Genomic DNA, 16413 nt, shown 5'->3' with positions numbered 1-16413 from the left:
TCTGTGCTTGGGGTTCTCTCTCTCTCCCTCTCTTCTTCCCCCTCCTCTCTCTCTCTCAAAACTAAACAAACATTTTAAAAAATAATTAAATAAAACCTTTAAAAAAAAACTCCTTTCTCTGTAATTGATAAAGTAAATCATCAAAGATATAGGAAAAATAAATAGGACCATAAGCCAACAACAACCTATTGACATAAAATACCCCATAAACATTTTTAAAAGTATACTCATGGAACATTCACCAAGATAGACCATATCCTGAATCATAAAACAAACCATAACAAATCTAAGAAAAGTGAAATTATACAAAATATTTCTCTCATTTCTCTCATTCTCACAATTAAACTAGAAATCAGTATCAGGAATATATCCAGAAACTCCTTAAATACTTCAAAATTAAACAATCAACTTCTACATTATCCATACATTAAAGATGAAGTCTCAAGGGAAATTAGGAAATATTTTGTACTGTACAAAAGTAGAACCACAAAATTCAAAATTTGTAGAATGTAAGCATTGCTGAGAGAGAAATCTAAATAAATAAATATTTGTATTAAAAAAGTAGGGAGGTCTCAATGAACAACCTAAGCTTCCACCTCTAAGAAACTAAAAAGAAGAGCAAAATAAACCCAAAGCAAGCAAAAATAAATGAAATTTTTAAAAGAACAATAGAGAAATCAATGAAATTAAAAGCTAGTTCTGGGGCACCTGGGTGGCTTAGTCAATCAAGCATCCAACTCAATTTCAGCTCAGGTCATGATCTCATGGTTCAAGCCCTGCGTCAAGTTCTGTCCTGACAGCGAGTGGAGCCTGTTTGGGACTCTTTCTCCTCCTCTCCCTTTGCTCTTCGCCCATGTGCCCCTGTGTATTCATGTGCACACATGCATGTTCTTTCTCTCTCTCAAAAATTAATAAACATTGTTAAATAAATCAAAAATAAATAAAAGCTAGTTTTTTGAAAAGGTCAATCAAAATGATAAACCTCTAGCCCGACTAATCAGAGAGAGAATGAGAGAAGGCACAATTACAAATATCAGGAATCAAAGGTTATCACTACAGTCTACAGAGATACTGAAAGGTTAAAGAAAAACTATGAACTTTTTGCACATAAGTTAGACAACCGAGATAAAAGTGACTGATTATATGAAAACCACAAACTACAAGAAATCACTCCAAAAGGAAAAATTAACTCAAATAGGCCTATATAAAAATTGAATATATAGTGAAAAACAAAACAAAACAAAACAAAACAAAACACAGGGTACCTGGTTGACTCAGTCAGTTAAGTGTCGAAATCTTGGTTTCAGTTTAGGTCATGATCTCACGGTTTGTGAGTTCGAGCCCCCACATCAGGCTTAGTGCCCACAGCACAGAGCCTGCTTGGAATTCTTTCTCTCCTTTTGTCTCTGCCCCTCCCCCACTCACTCTCTGTCTCTCTCTCTCAAAATAAATAAACTTTAAAAAAAGAAAAAAAGAAAAACCTTCCAGGGGCACCTGGGTGGTTCAGTCAGTTAAGCATCAAACTTTGGCTCAGGTCATGATCTCACGGTTTGTGGGTTGGAGCCCTGCGTCGGGCTCTGTGCTGACAGCTCAGAGCCTAGAGCCTGCTTCAGATTCTGTGTCTCCCTCTCTCTCTGACTTTCCCCTGCTCATGCTGTCTCTTTCTCTCTCAGGTATAAATAAAACATTAAAAAAATTTTTTAAAGAAGAAAAACCTTCCAAAAATGGAAACTCCCAAGCCCAGAGAATGCCACCAAACAACTGAAGAAATAACACCAATTCTACACAATCTCTTCCAGAAAATGATAGGAAGGCACACTTCCCCACTCATTTTATAAAGCCAGAATTGCCCTGATATAAAAACAGAAAAAGACAGTGAAAGGGGAAAGAAAGCAATAGCAACATACCAATGTCTTTCATTAACAGAGAAGAAAAAGAAAAAAATACTAAATACTAACAAATTGAATCCAGCAATATATATATATAAAAAGAACTGCATCACAACCAAAAGCAGCTTATCCAGGAATAAAAGATTAGAAATCTAACCCTCAACTATCAATATAATCCATCATATTAACAGACTACAAAAAAAACCCCTGTATTATCACATCAAATGATGCAAAAAAATTCATTTGATGAAATCTATCATCTCTTTTTTAAAAACAAAGACACAATTATAAGTGTTTATAATAATTTAATTAGCAAATATTGCATATTTAAACTTTGTAAGTTTTGCTTATAAATTATTTGTTCTAAATATGTTTTTCTTCCATATGCAGGTGTACATGAAATCGTGTATAAGGGTACCTATAAAGGAATTTAGAATATATATACACATAGATTAGATATATGCTATAGCAGACAGTTTTGTCAGCTTATGCTGCAATAACAATCCAAAAATTCTCAACAGTTAAAAAAAACTAATATTTTCATGATAAAACTCTCCGCAAATTAGAAAAAGGGAAATTCTTTACCCTGATAAAGGGCATCATCAAAAAATCTATAGCTATCACCATATTTAATGGTGAAAGACTAAGTACTTTGCCCTTAAAATCCAGAATAGGACAAAGTTATCTTCTGTCACAGCCACAGTCAGTACAAAACGAAAAGGAAATAAAAGGAATATAGACTGGAAAGGAAGAAACAAAACTGTCCCTATTTGTAGATAACATGATTTTCTATGTAGAAAACCCCAATGATTCTACAAAAAAGTTCTAAACTATTTAGTTTCAGCAAGGTTGCAAGATACAAGGTCAATATACAAAAATCACTTGTATTTCTGAATACTAACAATGAACAATTGAAATTTGAAATGAAAGAAATGTTTATGCATAGATACATACATATAAATTAGATGTGGTATTTAATCTATTTATTTGTATCAATCCCATTCACAATAGCCGTCCAACTAAATCCAAACATACATAGGTTTAAATCTAACAAAACACGTGGAAAACTTTTATGTTTAAAAATACAAAATTCTGATTTAAAAAAATACCATGTTTCTATATAAATGGAGAGACATACGGTCTTCATGGATTGAACAACTCTCTCTATGTATATATTTAAGATGCTACATATACAGTGAATTCTTCCTATCTGATCTAAGATTTGATACAATTCCAATTAAAATGTTAACAGGCTTTGTGTATAGATATAGACAAGCTGATTCCAACATTTTTATGGGCAAAGGATCTTAAATACTCAAAACAATTCTAAAAAAGAATAAAGTTGAAGACTTACACTACTTGATTTTAAGACTTGATACACATGGAGCACGTGGGTGGCTCAGTTGGTTAAGCGTCCGACTTCGGCTCAGGTCATGATCTCACGGTTTGTGGGTTTGAGACCCGCGTCAGGCTCTGTGCTGACAGCTAGTTCAGAGCCTGGAGCCTGCTTCGGATTCTGTGTCTCCCTCTCTCTCTGACCCCCACCCTGCTCACGCTCTCTCTCTCTCTCTCTCTCTCAGAAATAAATAAAACATTAAAAAATTTTAGTAAAAAAATGACTTGATATAAAACAATAGTAATCAACACAGTAGAATTTGGGCCAAAGGAAAGGCACATATATCCATGGAACAAAATAGAGAGTCTAGAAACTGACCTATAAAAGTTCAGTCAATTGATTTTTGACAAAGATGCAAAGGCAAATCATTGGAGATGGCTCAATGTTTTTAACAAATGGTACTGGAACAAGTGGACACCTGTAATAATGTTTTTTATTTTCCTTATTTTATAATGTTTTGATATCTTTTTTTTAAATATATATATATATTTTTATTTATTTCTAGGAGAGAGAGAGAGAGAGAGACAGCGTGAGCAGGGGAGGGTCAGAGAGAGAGGGAGTCACAGACTGAAACAGGTTCCAGGCTCTGAGCTGGCAGTCAGCACAGAGCCCGACGCGGGGCTCGAACCCACGAACCGCGAGATCATGACCTAAGCGAAAGTCGGACGCTTAACCGACTAAGCCACCCAGGCGCCCCTTAATGTTTTGATATCTTAAAAAGCTTGCTAGCTGGGGAGGGTCTGCTCCTCCCAGGACTAATCAGGACTAATTCTTAGCCCAGGGGCAGAGGGTGGAGGGGGCACGTCTTTCATATAAAACCTGAACAACCCTATTAGCTAACTCTCACACGCCAAGTCGATGTTTTCTCCTGCTCTGAGTCATGCCAGGGCCACGTGCCAGGCAACGAGACCGCCCCTATACTCCAAAGCACACCGGACTTATTCAAGCCAACCAATCCTATACTGCTCATCCTGCCCTACCTTGCTTTTCCCTTGAAAACCTAATAAAGGCTCTGTACTCAGCTTTCCCCTCACTCCTGTCTCTGCTTCACCAAAGTGGGTACTTCTGTGACCCTGCATGGCACACCATGTCCCCTTCTCTTGGGAAATGTAAGTAAGCAATTCATCTTTCAATAACATTGACCTCTCTATGTCAGCATCAGTCACTTCCATAAATTAAAACCCCCATGAGTATAATTTTAATATAATATCCGTATGCAAAAAATACACCTCAATCTATATTTCATGCCTTATATAAAAATTAAGTCAAAATAGATCATGTATCAATGTCAAACTATAACATTTTTAGTAGAAAACATAGGAGAGAAGTCTTTGTGACCTTTTATTAAGTTAAACACTCTCAGATATAATGCCAAAAGCATGACACATAAAGGAAATTCATATGTTAGACTCCACCAAAATTAAAACCTTTTGTTCCCTGAAAGAAACTGATATCTGAATGAAGTTTCAGACTGGAAGACAAAATATGCAAGCTCAACAATAAGAAAACAAAGAACTCGAGTTTTAAAAACTGGCAAAATGGAAATTGCAAATAAGTCTTTGAAAAGATGCTCAGTAGCATTAGTCACTCCAGAGACACAAATTAAAACAACTACCACTACACACATGTTAGAACAGTTAAAATATAAAAACAATTGACAAGTGTTGTCAAGGGTGCAGAACTATTGGAGATCTCATACATTACTGGTTAGAATGAAAAATGTTATGGCCATTCTGAAAAACAAGTTGGCAATTTCTTACAATGTTAAACAGACATTTACCATACCATCCAGTAATCACGCCTAGGTGCTTACCCTAGAAATATGAAAACTTATGTTCACACAAAAACCTGTAGACAAATATTCATAGCAGCTCTAATTCACAATCACCCAGACCTTGAAACAACACAAATGTCCAACTGATAAATGCATAAACACTGTGGTACATTCATATAGTGGAATATTGGTCAGCAATACAAAGAAACGAGCTACTGATCCATGCATAGCACCGATGAATCTCAAAGACGTTATGCTGAGTAAAAGAAGCTAGTCTTGCAGTTATATACTATAGGATCCCACTTATATGACACTCTGGAAAAGACCCATCTATAAAGACAGAGCACAGGCCAATATTTCCCATGGGTCAGGGGTGGAGAGAGAGTCTGATTACAACAGGGCAGCGTGAGCAAAACTTTTTTGGAGTAATGGAATTGTTCTGAATCCTGATTATGATGGTGGTGGTTCCATAAATTTATACATGTGTTAAGGCTTATGAAATGTACACCAAAAAAAGGTATTTTGTATATAAACTTTTTATAAAGAACCAAACATTTTAAAGAGGCAAATGAAAATATTTGAGGGAAGGATGCTTTTTCCCCCCAAACAAATCATTGGGTTCAATTTTAATATTTAGTTTACTCAAATTTTGAAGAATACATCTTATAGTGTGACAAGTTTCAATGGTCAAATCCATTTTGTCAACCAAGCTAAGAAAGACCGTGGCTTAGAGGCATTTTCAAACTCTCAGACTTCAATTTTAATTGGACAAATCATCAGTCTACGGGGTGGGGTCCAGATAAAAAACGTAACCTAAACCATATACTGCTATGAAAAACTAAAAGTCAATTTTCAAACTCTAAATGTTTCATTAATCTCAGAAATTAAATCCCTTAGAATCATGACCCATCAAGCATCCCTCTCCATTCTGCAGATTATTTAAATTCTTTTTTGCCCCTGGCCTTCAAAATACTGAAAAAAAAAAAAAAAAATACTTACAGCTTTAAGGGTAAGATCACACTGAAAAACAAGTTTCTGGAGTTGTGTTAAAATTTCTCTTTTGGTATTTTCGAGATCATTTCGTCTCTCTTCAACATTTGTCACACAAACTTTGTAGAGTTCATTTGCTTCTTCTACCTTCAGGAATATCACAGGAAAAAAAAAACTGATCACTAGAATTTATATTTTAAAACAAATACATATTATAATAAAACTCAATTTAAATAACTGAAAAGTCTTTTCATACAAAAATTTGAAATACTGTTTTAAAGAGAATATTTCTTTTTCTTTCTTTCCATTTTTTAGTTTTAATTCCAGTATAGTTACAATGTTATACTAGTTTCAAGTGTACCATATAATGACTCAGCAATACCATATATCACCCAGTGCTCATCATATGTGTACTCCTTAATCTCCATCACTGAGTTCACCCAGCCCCCTAGCCACCTCCCCTCTGGCAACCATCAGTTTATTCTTTATAATTAGGAGTCTCTTTTTTGGTTTGTCTCTCTTCTTTTTTTCTTTTGTGTGTGTGTTTTGTTTCTTAAATTTCACATATGAGTAAAACCATATGGTATTTGTCTTTCTCTCACTGAGTTACTTTGCTTAGCCTTATACTATAAAGAGAATATTTCTAAAGATAACAAATAATCTGTTCTGGTCAGTGATTCATGGGCACTTGACTTTAATGGATAGTCAAGTAGGACTTAAAATTAGTATATTGTCTACAAAATACATGTTTACTTCTATTTCACAGCCTTTCTTATTTATAGTTACCATTTTCTTTATAATCTTCTTATAGAACTTATCAAATTATATTTCATGAACTATATGAAGTTCCAGCCTAGCTTTGCTATCAGATACTGGAATCAATATACATATACACACAGTTACCTAAAAGGTGAACCTCCTGAACAATCAAGTCAAAATATTAAACTACTGCTTTCTCTAAGATACTCTTTCATAAACAAACCCAAAGATTTAGAAGGTAGGCAAAAACTTGGTAGCATACTGATTCTCAGAGTGTGGATCACACCAGCAGCAGCACCTGGGTCCATGTTGGAAGTGCAAGTTGCCTGGGGCCAACTCTAGAGCTACTAAATCAGAAACTCTGTTTTAACAAGCCTTCCAGGCAATCCTGATGTATGCTAACAGTTTGAGAGCCAAAGCTTTAGCAGATTATTGCTAATTCAACTTGCAAATAAAAAAGATGATTACTTTTTGAAGAGCCTCTTCTTCCAACCTTCGCTTTTTTTCTAGCTGCTTGTTGAGATTCTTGACTAATCCACCAGTTGAGCACAGATGCTCTTCTTCTGCACGAAACATGGAAGACTTTGCTTTTTCATACTCATCTTGACGTTGCATGCATAACAGTTTTGCCTTTTTGAGAGCAGTCTCTGTTTCGAGCTACACAGAAAAAGACTATTAAATACAGAGTAAGAAACAAACCCTAATATATAAGCTTCTTCAGCATGTTTTTAAATTTTTTTTAATGTTTACTTATTTTTGAGAGAGAGAAACAGAGCGGGTGTGGGGGAGGGGCAGAGAGAGAGAGAGACACAGAATCTGAAGCAGGCTCCAGGCTCTGAGCTGTCAGGACAGAGCCCGATGCGGCGCTTGAACTCATGAATGGTGAGATGATGACCTGAGTTGAAGTCAGATGCTTAACCAACTGAGCCACCCAGACACCCCTTCCTTAGCATATTCAACAAGTTAATTAAGACAGCATTTTAGAAAAACTACAGAGTAAGGTATGCATCTTCCAGGACAGATGCTTATATACAGCAGATGATTTTAGATATTCACAAGTAGACAGATGAAACTCCATTATAATACTAACCATTTTATTTTGTTCCTGTTTCCAAAGTTCTTTTATTTCTTTCCTTTGTTTTTCCATTTCATTTTTCCTCCCAAGTAGAGGCTGTGTCAAGAGCATTTTAAAATAAGAAAGGAAAAAAAAACTGTTATCTAAAGGTATGCTGTTGTTAAAAAAAAATGTGTATTACACATATACATTTTACCTGCACAAATTTGTTGGCTTGGAGAGCTGCAATTGTTTGTTGTAAAAGGTGACTGTTCTTGATATCACTAAGAAGAGCACTGGTAAAGAGAGACTGCAGTGGCATAAACTCCTACAATTTAAAATTGAAAAGTAAATTTTCCAATAGAAATAGCACTAAAGTTCTAGATTTCCTATTACTCTTCTTCAGAAGGAGAAATTTTAAGTTTAGACATTTGTTTGGCAGAAAAATGACTAGTCATAAATATGACTATATGAAAAAATACAGAAGAATATTAATTATAAGACTAGGTAGCAAAACTAGTGGCTAACATGGCTAACAAGGCAATCAATATTTGCATAAAATTGTGAATTTCCTCATTTTTTTCCATAATGGATATCTATGTAAGTTTAAAAGGATTTTATTTTGCCAAACCACTGATTTCTTGAGGCACTATCAGGAGCTCATCTGGGTAACCTCTTGGTATAACACCCTAGGAGTTCACTAACACTTACCTGCATTCCAATGTTACTTCTAGTCGCCTCTGCCAACTTGACAATATTTCTAGTGGACTCTAATTCTGAAAAGGTCAATGAAAGCATCAGAAGGTTAATTAACTTATTTTTCTCCCTATACTCTAAAATTATTTGTAATTCCCAATTTAAAGAGTGAGCACATGTACTAGTCTGCATCATATGATACTGTGACTCTTAATCAGAAATGCTTGTCAAAACCAACTAGGAAACTTTCAAAATATACTTGCTTGGCCCCAATTCTTAGGAGATGCAACCTAGGCCTATGTACTGCCCTTTTATAAGGTTATTCAGGTGATTCTGATGGGCATTCCCTATTAAAAGCAAACAACGTGATAGAAAGAGCACAGCTTTTGGGTACATTCTATATACTTCCGGTTACTTATATAATCTTATGCAAATCTGCTATCTAACCTTAGGCAAATCATCCGTCTTTTTTGCTGAGCTGTAAAATGGGAATAATTCTTTTCTTGCCTTCTTTCCAGGGTCTTGGTAAGGATTAAATGAGGTACAAGATGTGAAAGTATTCTGTCAACTGTAAAACACTGGTAATAAAAACTAGCTATTAAGATGTTTCCATTGCCTGTGCTCATACAACTATTGTTGCTTTTATTTCCTTTAGCCATATTATCTGATTGCAATTCTTTTCACCCACTGGAGTATGACTTCCTTAAAGGCAAAGACAGTATACTATTTGTCTGTGTGTCCCCAGATCGAGTGGTTGGCTCACAGTAATGTTCAGTAAGTACATTTATCATAAGAGTCTTTCCTATTTCAAGAAGAGAAAATAGAAATGATTTTAATCACTATAATAAAACAGCTAATTTGGAATCACATTAGTCATTGCCTGTAGAAAATGAAGTGCGAACAATTTATTTAAAAAAAAATTTTTTTTTAATGTTTTATTTATTTCTAGGAGAGAGAGAGAAACAGTGTGAGTAGGGGAGGGTCAGAGAGAGAGGGACTGACAGACTCTGAAATAGGCTCCAGGCTCTGAGCTGGCAGTCAGCACAGAGCCCGACACGGGGCTCTAACCCACGAACCGCGAGATCATGACCTAAGCGAAAGTCGGACGCTTAACCGACTAAGCCACCCACACGCCCCGAAGTGCGAACAATTTAGTTCTTACACTCCAAAGCTAATCAGATGTCCCAAAGCACAACTCACCCAAGTTAAGCTTCTTTTCAACCCATGAAACTATGTTCTTGGTATATTTTGACCACGTTTTAGCATAAGACAAAGCCAATTCTACAGAATCAGTGTTCTTTAACAGCACGCTGTCTAGTTCTATAGGAGAAAAATTTCCTGAAAATAAAAATATCAAGTATGTATTAAATATCACCACATAACTCTAAACAAAGAAGCACTCAAATCCCAGTATGTTCTTCATTGAAAACTGTTTTTAAAAATTCAAGTGACAAATTTAAATGTAAAGGTCACAGTGTAAATTTAAAATGGTTTCAAATTATAATGATGTTTTAATCCTAATATATATTTCTATTATTCATCAAGTTACAAGCTCTATAGAATTTTTTTACGTTTATTTATTTATTTTGAGAGTGTGAGCTAGAGTGGGGGAGGGGCAGAGAGAGAGGGACAGAGAGAGAATCCCAAGCAGGCTCCACACTGTAAGTGCAGAGACCAATGTGGGGCCTAAATCTGAGATCATGACCTAAGCCAAAGTTGGACATTTAATTGACTGAGCCATGCAGGTACCCCAAGCCCTACAGAGTTCTTGATCAGTCTCTCCATTATCTATCTACTCTAGCAGGTTTTTTCCTTAAGTTTTTATGTAAAGCTTTACACATCATTTTGTGTTAAAAATGAACACTTTAGGTTACTAAGCAAGAAGACACTAAATAATCCAAAACACTTATGAAAAGTAATTACAAAAAATTAGACTAAGATTGTAAGTACTTCAAGCATTACCTTTTTCATTGGATGAGTCCACCGATTCCACAGAAACATTTTCAAAAGACTTACACATGGAAGAAAACAAACTTAAGATTAGAGCAGAAGCTAACAGAATTTTGCTTCAGAAACTTTTCACTGTATTTTGTTACTGTGACATAATTTGTTAAAGAATGTCAAGTATTTAGAACTCAAAGGGCCTAAGAAATCTGTTTAAATGCTATGACATCTTATAACAATTATATACCTTTTTACAACTGCAGTTCTCAAGATCCAAGAATAAATAATCTCATTGTTTGCTAACAGCATTAATTAACATTAATAAATCCATTCAAAACTTTAAATTATGCAAATTTCAAAAATATTAGGGAGTTATAGAAGCAATCTAAGTAGACTGCCACTTAAACAGAACACAAAGACCTGTTTCTTCCAGCCATCTTTTACCATTTTATCATATAATAAGCATTTCATTAAAGGTCTAGTGAACAACTTAGTGCAGAACTTTCTATGATGATGGAAATGTTCTGTACCTACACTGTACGATAAGGTAGACACTAGTTACATGTGGTTATTTGAGCATATGAAAAGTGGCTAATATAAATTAAAAATATATTTTTTTTTGTTTTTTTACAAATAGTTTATTGTCAAATTAGTTTCCACATAACACTCAGTGCTCATCCCCAATAAAAATATATTTTTAATTTTACCTAATTGATTTAAATTTAAAGAGCTACATGTGGCAAGTGATTACCTTACTGAATAGTGTAGGAAAACATATCTACCAAAATTGTGAGATCTCAAACAAATTTGATTTGGTTGGGCAATACAGACTATGCAGTATTTCAATGCAAAAGGGATCAAAGAGACCTGGGTGTGATATCCAACTCTATCACTTAGTAGCTGTAGGACACTGGGCTAAATGTTAAAGCTCAGGTAACTTTGGCTTGCCATTCTGTAAAATGGGAATAAGAACACTACTTTCTTATAGTTTTAAGGATTAAGATGATGTAGGCTTAGCAGAGTGCATGGTACATAATAAACCCTATTAAATAAATAGCAACTAGTATTTAAAGATGTTTTTCAAAACTTTTCCCCAAAGTAACTTCATTTTATTATTAGAATTCTATCATCATGGCTTTAAAAGCTCAATCTCAGATTAAAAACTGCAAAAAGGAAAATAAGGTACAAAAGAAAAAAGGAAAAAATATTTTCCTATTAAGAATTATTATAATAAGTGTGCACAATAGAGGCACAGAAACAGGAAATATGATTCACATGTAAAATTTTAATTGTCGAGAGCCTTATCACACAGATACAATGTTATTGTATCTTCTGAATTAGTAGTTATGCTTGAAAAGATAAAATTGAAGAAAAATTATAAATGATACCAAAATAATTAAAGACCTTAAAATTATTCATTGGTCTAATTAGTCTGAATTATTCATTAGTTTATACATTATCCTCCATGATTCATCAATGGATAGCTTCAGCAATAGTCATAATTGTTTTCTCAGTATTACTGTACATATAACAAATGCTTCAATTAATCATTCATATTTTGTATCATTTTAAGAAAGCTCTGAAGTTTTTATACTATTTTGATGTAATACAAATACTTGGCACATTTTCAAATATTTGCTGAAATTCTTTTGGATTTGAACATCCTTAACAAGAAATGATCAACATGTACTCACTGCAGTTTTTAAAAAACGTTTATTTATTTCTTTTGAAAGCAAGTGAGGGAGGGGCAGAGAAAGAGGGAGAAGAGAGAATCCCAAGCAGTCTCCCCGCTGTTAACCCAGAGCCTGATGAGGGCTCAATCCCTTGACCATGAAATCAGGACCTGAGCTATGAAATCAGGATCTGAGCTCAAACCAAGAGTTGGACACTTAACTGAGCCACCCAGTGCTCCCTTATTGCTGTTTTAAAAAATAGCTTCTTGGGGCGCCTGGGTGGCTTAGTTGGTTGAGCGTCCGACTTTCGCTTAGGTCATGATCTTGCGGTTCGTGGGTTTGAGCCCCGCGTCGGGCTCTGTGCTGACTGCCAGCTCAGAGCCTGGAGCCTATTTCAGAGTCTGTGTCTCCCTCTCTCTCTGACCCTCCCCTGCTCACTCTGTCTCTCTCTCTCTCCTAGAAATAAATAAAAATATTTAAAAATAAATAAATAAATAAAAAATAGCTTCTTGCATTTAGTGAACAATTTTTAGTCACATAAAAATGTTATTACTATACATCTTTAAAGCAATATTCTACAAATATTCTTCATGTTCTATTATTTTGCAGCAATTTTTCTTCAAATTGGGAATCAGAACCATAATCCTCTGACGTACTGCTCTTAGGCAGAATTAAGACCTTCAGGCCTACTAATCAGTGTTTCATGGTAATGAACTATAGAGGCTGTGTAAGAAGATTAACAATCTCTCTACTTCGTGCATTATTTTTCTGTTTCCACCAATCTTTAAGATCTGTGACAATATCAGGAAGGAAAAACGGTTAAGAATTACTAAAATTTTGGACCATATGACATATAGATTCATTATATGAAACACCATAAAACTATCAGAGATATTCTTTTAGAATTATAGCTCCACTTAGAAAGTCTAATTAAATTTTTGCTCCAGAAACTGACCATAATTATATTTAAAATGAACTGATCTGTTTTCCTTGCTCAACTCAAAAACTATCAAAGACTAATTCTGAGCTTAAAATCAGGAAATTATTGAAATATTATGTTAAAACTATTAAAGTCTCTGCTTTCACACAAACTTGGCTTACCTTACTTTCCCGAGAAACAGGCAGTCGCAATAATGAATCATTGCCTACATCTCCCATAAGGAAGTTTGTCAGGCTATCCAAGGAAGGAGGAAAAAGAAATAGAATAGATAAGTCATTACATTGTTCCGTCATGGGCTTTACATTCAACATGTCATCTAGAATAAATTTTTTTTTTTTAAGGAAGAACCTTAGAAATAAACTCCTAGGAACTTATTCACATAGTCACCTGCAAATAGATTGCTTCTGAACAGTCTAAAGACACTGCCAAATATAGTAATAAAACAATAATGAATGTAGCTTTTCCAGTACTGTGATAGTATTTTATATTGGTTAATATTTACTTTCCAAGTATCCACTGTATCGTGTGACATATTCTGAGATACCCAGGCCCCCAAATCCTTTAAATGACAGTCTCTACTTACATATTCCCAAAGGTAAAGGCCAAGGTTTCAATGGAAGAAAATACTTCTCTGAAGAGATCGTTTTTATTTTCTTCATTAACTTCTGTGAAGTTCACAGCTATAGGAAAAGGTTGGTTATAATAAATGAGGGAGAAAATATTTTATTTTTTAATTATTTTTTAATGCTTATGAGAGAGAAAGAGAGCACACGTAAACACATGCATGATCAGAAAAGGGGCAGAGAGAGAGAGGGAGACACAGAATCCCAAGCAGGCTCTACGGTGCCAGCCCGGAGCCCAACACAGGGCTCAAATTCACTAACTGTGAGATCATGACCTGAGCCAAAATGAAGAGTTGGCCACTTAACCAACTGAGCCACCCAGGCACCCTGAGGAAGAACATTTTGAACTAGATTTATATAAAGTCATTTAATGTCTTAAAAATTCACCATTACTTCTAGAAGCACTAGAAGATTTGGAAACTGAAAAGCTTAAAATAAAAAATGAATATGGGGGCACCTGTGTGGCTCAGTTGGTTGTGTGTCCAACTTCAGCTCAGGTCATGATCTCACAGATTATGAGTTCAAGCCCCGCATCAGGCTCTGTGCTGACAGCTCAGAGCCTGGAGCCTGCTTCCAATTCTGTGTCTCCCTCTCTCTCTCTCTGCCCTTTCCCCACTGATCCTCTGTCTCTCTCTCTCTTCTTCAAAAATAAACATAAAAGAAAAATGAATATGATGTTCAAGTTCTTCATTAAAAAATCACACAAATGTATCATCTTGCATAAAAGTAACTGGCATTCCAAACTTCCTACTCCATGCATTACATAATTTGACACACCTAAAAAGTGATGCAATGTGAAATCAATCTGTCTTGAAGTCACAGAGTCCATGTTACATCAGACCTCTCATTAAGAGCACCCTGTGCTATTTTCTCTTTGCTTATTGCTTTATGGCATTTTAAAAAATAGCTAAGTGCACTGTGGGCCCACTTTAGTCCAATAAACTATATTTTCACTGAGAATGACCAATAATTGACATCATATGTACATTTGACATAGCATAAATCCTACATACAAAGCATACAACATAAGCACCCAATGCTGTAGAAAATTTAAGTTCCTATTTATTTATAGCCTTATTATTTTTTTTACAGGCTCTTGGGCTCTGAGGTTCATGTTAATATGATATATATTTCTGTCTCTTGTTTGCCAGAGAGATAGTCCAACATTCTGTATTTTGTTAAAAGAAAATTGTGAAATGTAACTGAAGTTTCTTACTGTAACTTCTCTATGCACCTTTGTAAAAAGCCCAAATATAATTTACCAAGACAAAACCTGAAGGCAGAATTGGCAATTTTTTTTAAACTAACCCCTTCTACTCAGATTGAATTTAAGGAGCAACTGGCTTCTGTATCCACTCCTCCCTAGGATCCTAGCCAATAAAGAAAAGGTAAAGAGACCAAGTGAAGAGGAAGCCATCCTTTGCTTAAAACAAGCTGTTTTAAAGCTTGGGTGCAAGACAGACTTATATAGGAGGTTTAAAAAACCAAAAATCTGGGCTCTACCATCAAAATTTCAGATTTCAAAGGTCTGATGGAACATAGATATTTGTTTAAAAGCTCTCCCAGGTGATTCTAATGTGCAGCTGGGATTGAAAATGCTTGCTGGAAAGTAAGGACGAATGAAACCTCAAGCCTCTAAAACCTCATGAAATTACAACCAAGCTTTACATGGATAAGCCTTTGTAGATATGAGGGGCTCAGGTATGTATCTTTCATTAGACTCTTCTAAGTATCCCCAATACAAACAGAAAGTTAAGAACCACAATAAATGATTTTAAAACTATTTTTGGACTTATGCTCTGGCCAAGATGGAAAATCACTTTTATACTTCTGCCTGAAACAACTAAAAGAAACTCATACAAAATACACTGAAACAAAAATTTTCAAGACACTGGTTATCAGGCAACAAAGGACAATAATCTTGACAGACAAGAAACAAACATGGGATGCTCTTATAATAGCCTCAGCTTACTGCCTAACATCACACAAAGTAGAGTTCCCAGCAAAGGTAACTACTATGGATAAGGGTTATCTTATAATAATGAAGGAGTCAATTAACTAAGGACATAATTTTATACAGTTTATGCACCTAATAAACAACTCAAAATGCAGGAAGCAAAACCTAGTAGAACTGCAATGAAAAATAGATAAATTTACACTCACAGTCAGAGATTTCAACAGCCCTCTCTCAATAACTGACAGAACACAAAGATGGAAAACCAGCAAGGATATGGAAGTCTTCAACAATATTATCAGCCACCTCTCCTGGACAGACATTTATAGAACACTCCATCCAGTAAGAGCAGAACACGTGTCTTTTCAAGTACACACTGAATATTTGCCAAGATAGGCTATATTATGCTTCATAAAGCCAGTCAAAATGGGTTTAAAAAGATTTAAATCAGGCAAAATATGTCTGTGACCAGATGGAATTAAATTAGAAATAATGGAAAGATCTCTGGAAAATCCCCAGATATCATCAGGAAACTAAATAACACACTTCTAACTAACCCATGGGTCAAAGAAGAAAAAGGGAAATTAGAAAATGCTTTGAACACAAGGAAAATGAAAACACAGCATACCAAAATTGATGGTGGGGGGGGGGGGTGCCTGGGTGGCTCAGCTGGTTAAGTGCATGACTCTTGATTTTGGCTCAGATCATGATCGGACGGTTC

The 16413-nt window shown here is 35.1% G+C and overlaps 1 protein-coding gene across 1 annotated transcript in view; it reads right to left on the bottom strand.

The window, feature by feature from the left end:
* ARHGAP29 (Rho GTPase activating protein 29) overlaps nt 1-16413 on the bottom strand; it is a 66687-nt gene that overhangs the window by 20942 nt on the left and 29332 nt on the right. The window contains exons 4-12 of the mRNA XM_039228469.1: nt 13699-13795; nt 13277-13349; nt 10521-10569; nt 9759-9896; nt 8574-8638; nt 8080-8190; nt 7899-7979; nt 7277-7465; nt 6059-6196 (exon numbers count right to left, since the gene is read on the bottom strand). Of these exons, the coding sequence (XP_039084400.1) occupies nt 6059-6196; nt 7277-7465; nt 7899-7979; nt 8080-8190; nt 8574-8638; nt 9759-9896; nt 10521-10569; nt 13277-13349; nt 13699-13795 (941 nt within the window). The remainder of the gene's footprint in view (nt 1-6058; nt 6197-7276; nt 7466-7898; nt 7980-8079; nt 8191-8573; nt 8639-9758; nt 9897-10520; nt 10570-13276; nt 13350-13698; nt 13796-16413) is intronic.

This window comes from Hyaena hyaena, unplaced genomic scaffold (genome assembly GCF_003009895.1).
Source record: "Hyaena hyaena isolate Hyena2069 unplaced genomic scaffold, ASM300989v1 scaffold_32, whole genome shotgun sequence".
Lineage (NCBI taxonomy): Eukaryota > Metazoa > Chordata > Mammalia > Carnivora > Hyaenidae > Hyaena > Hyaena hyaena.
This window is presented reverse-complemented; position numbering and strand designations above follow the sequence as displayed.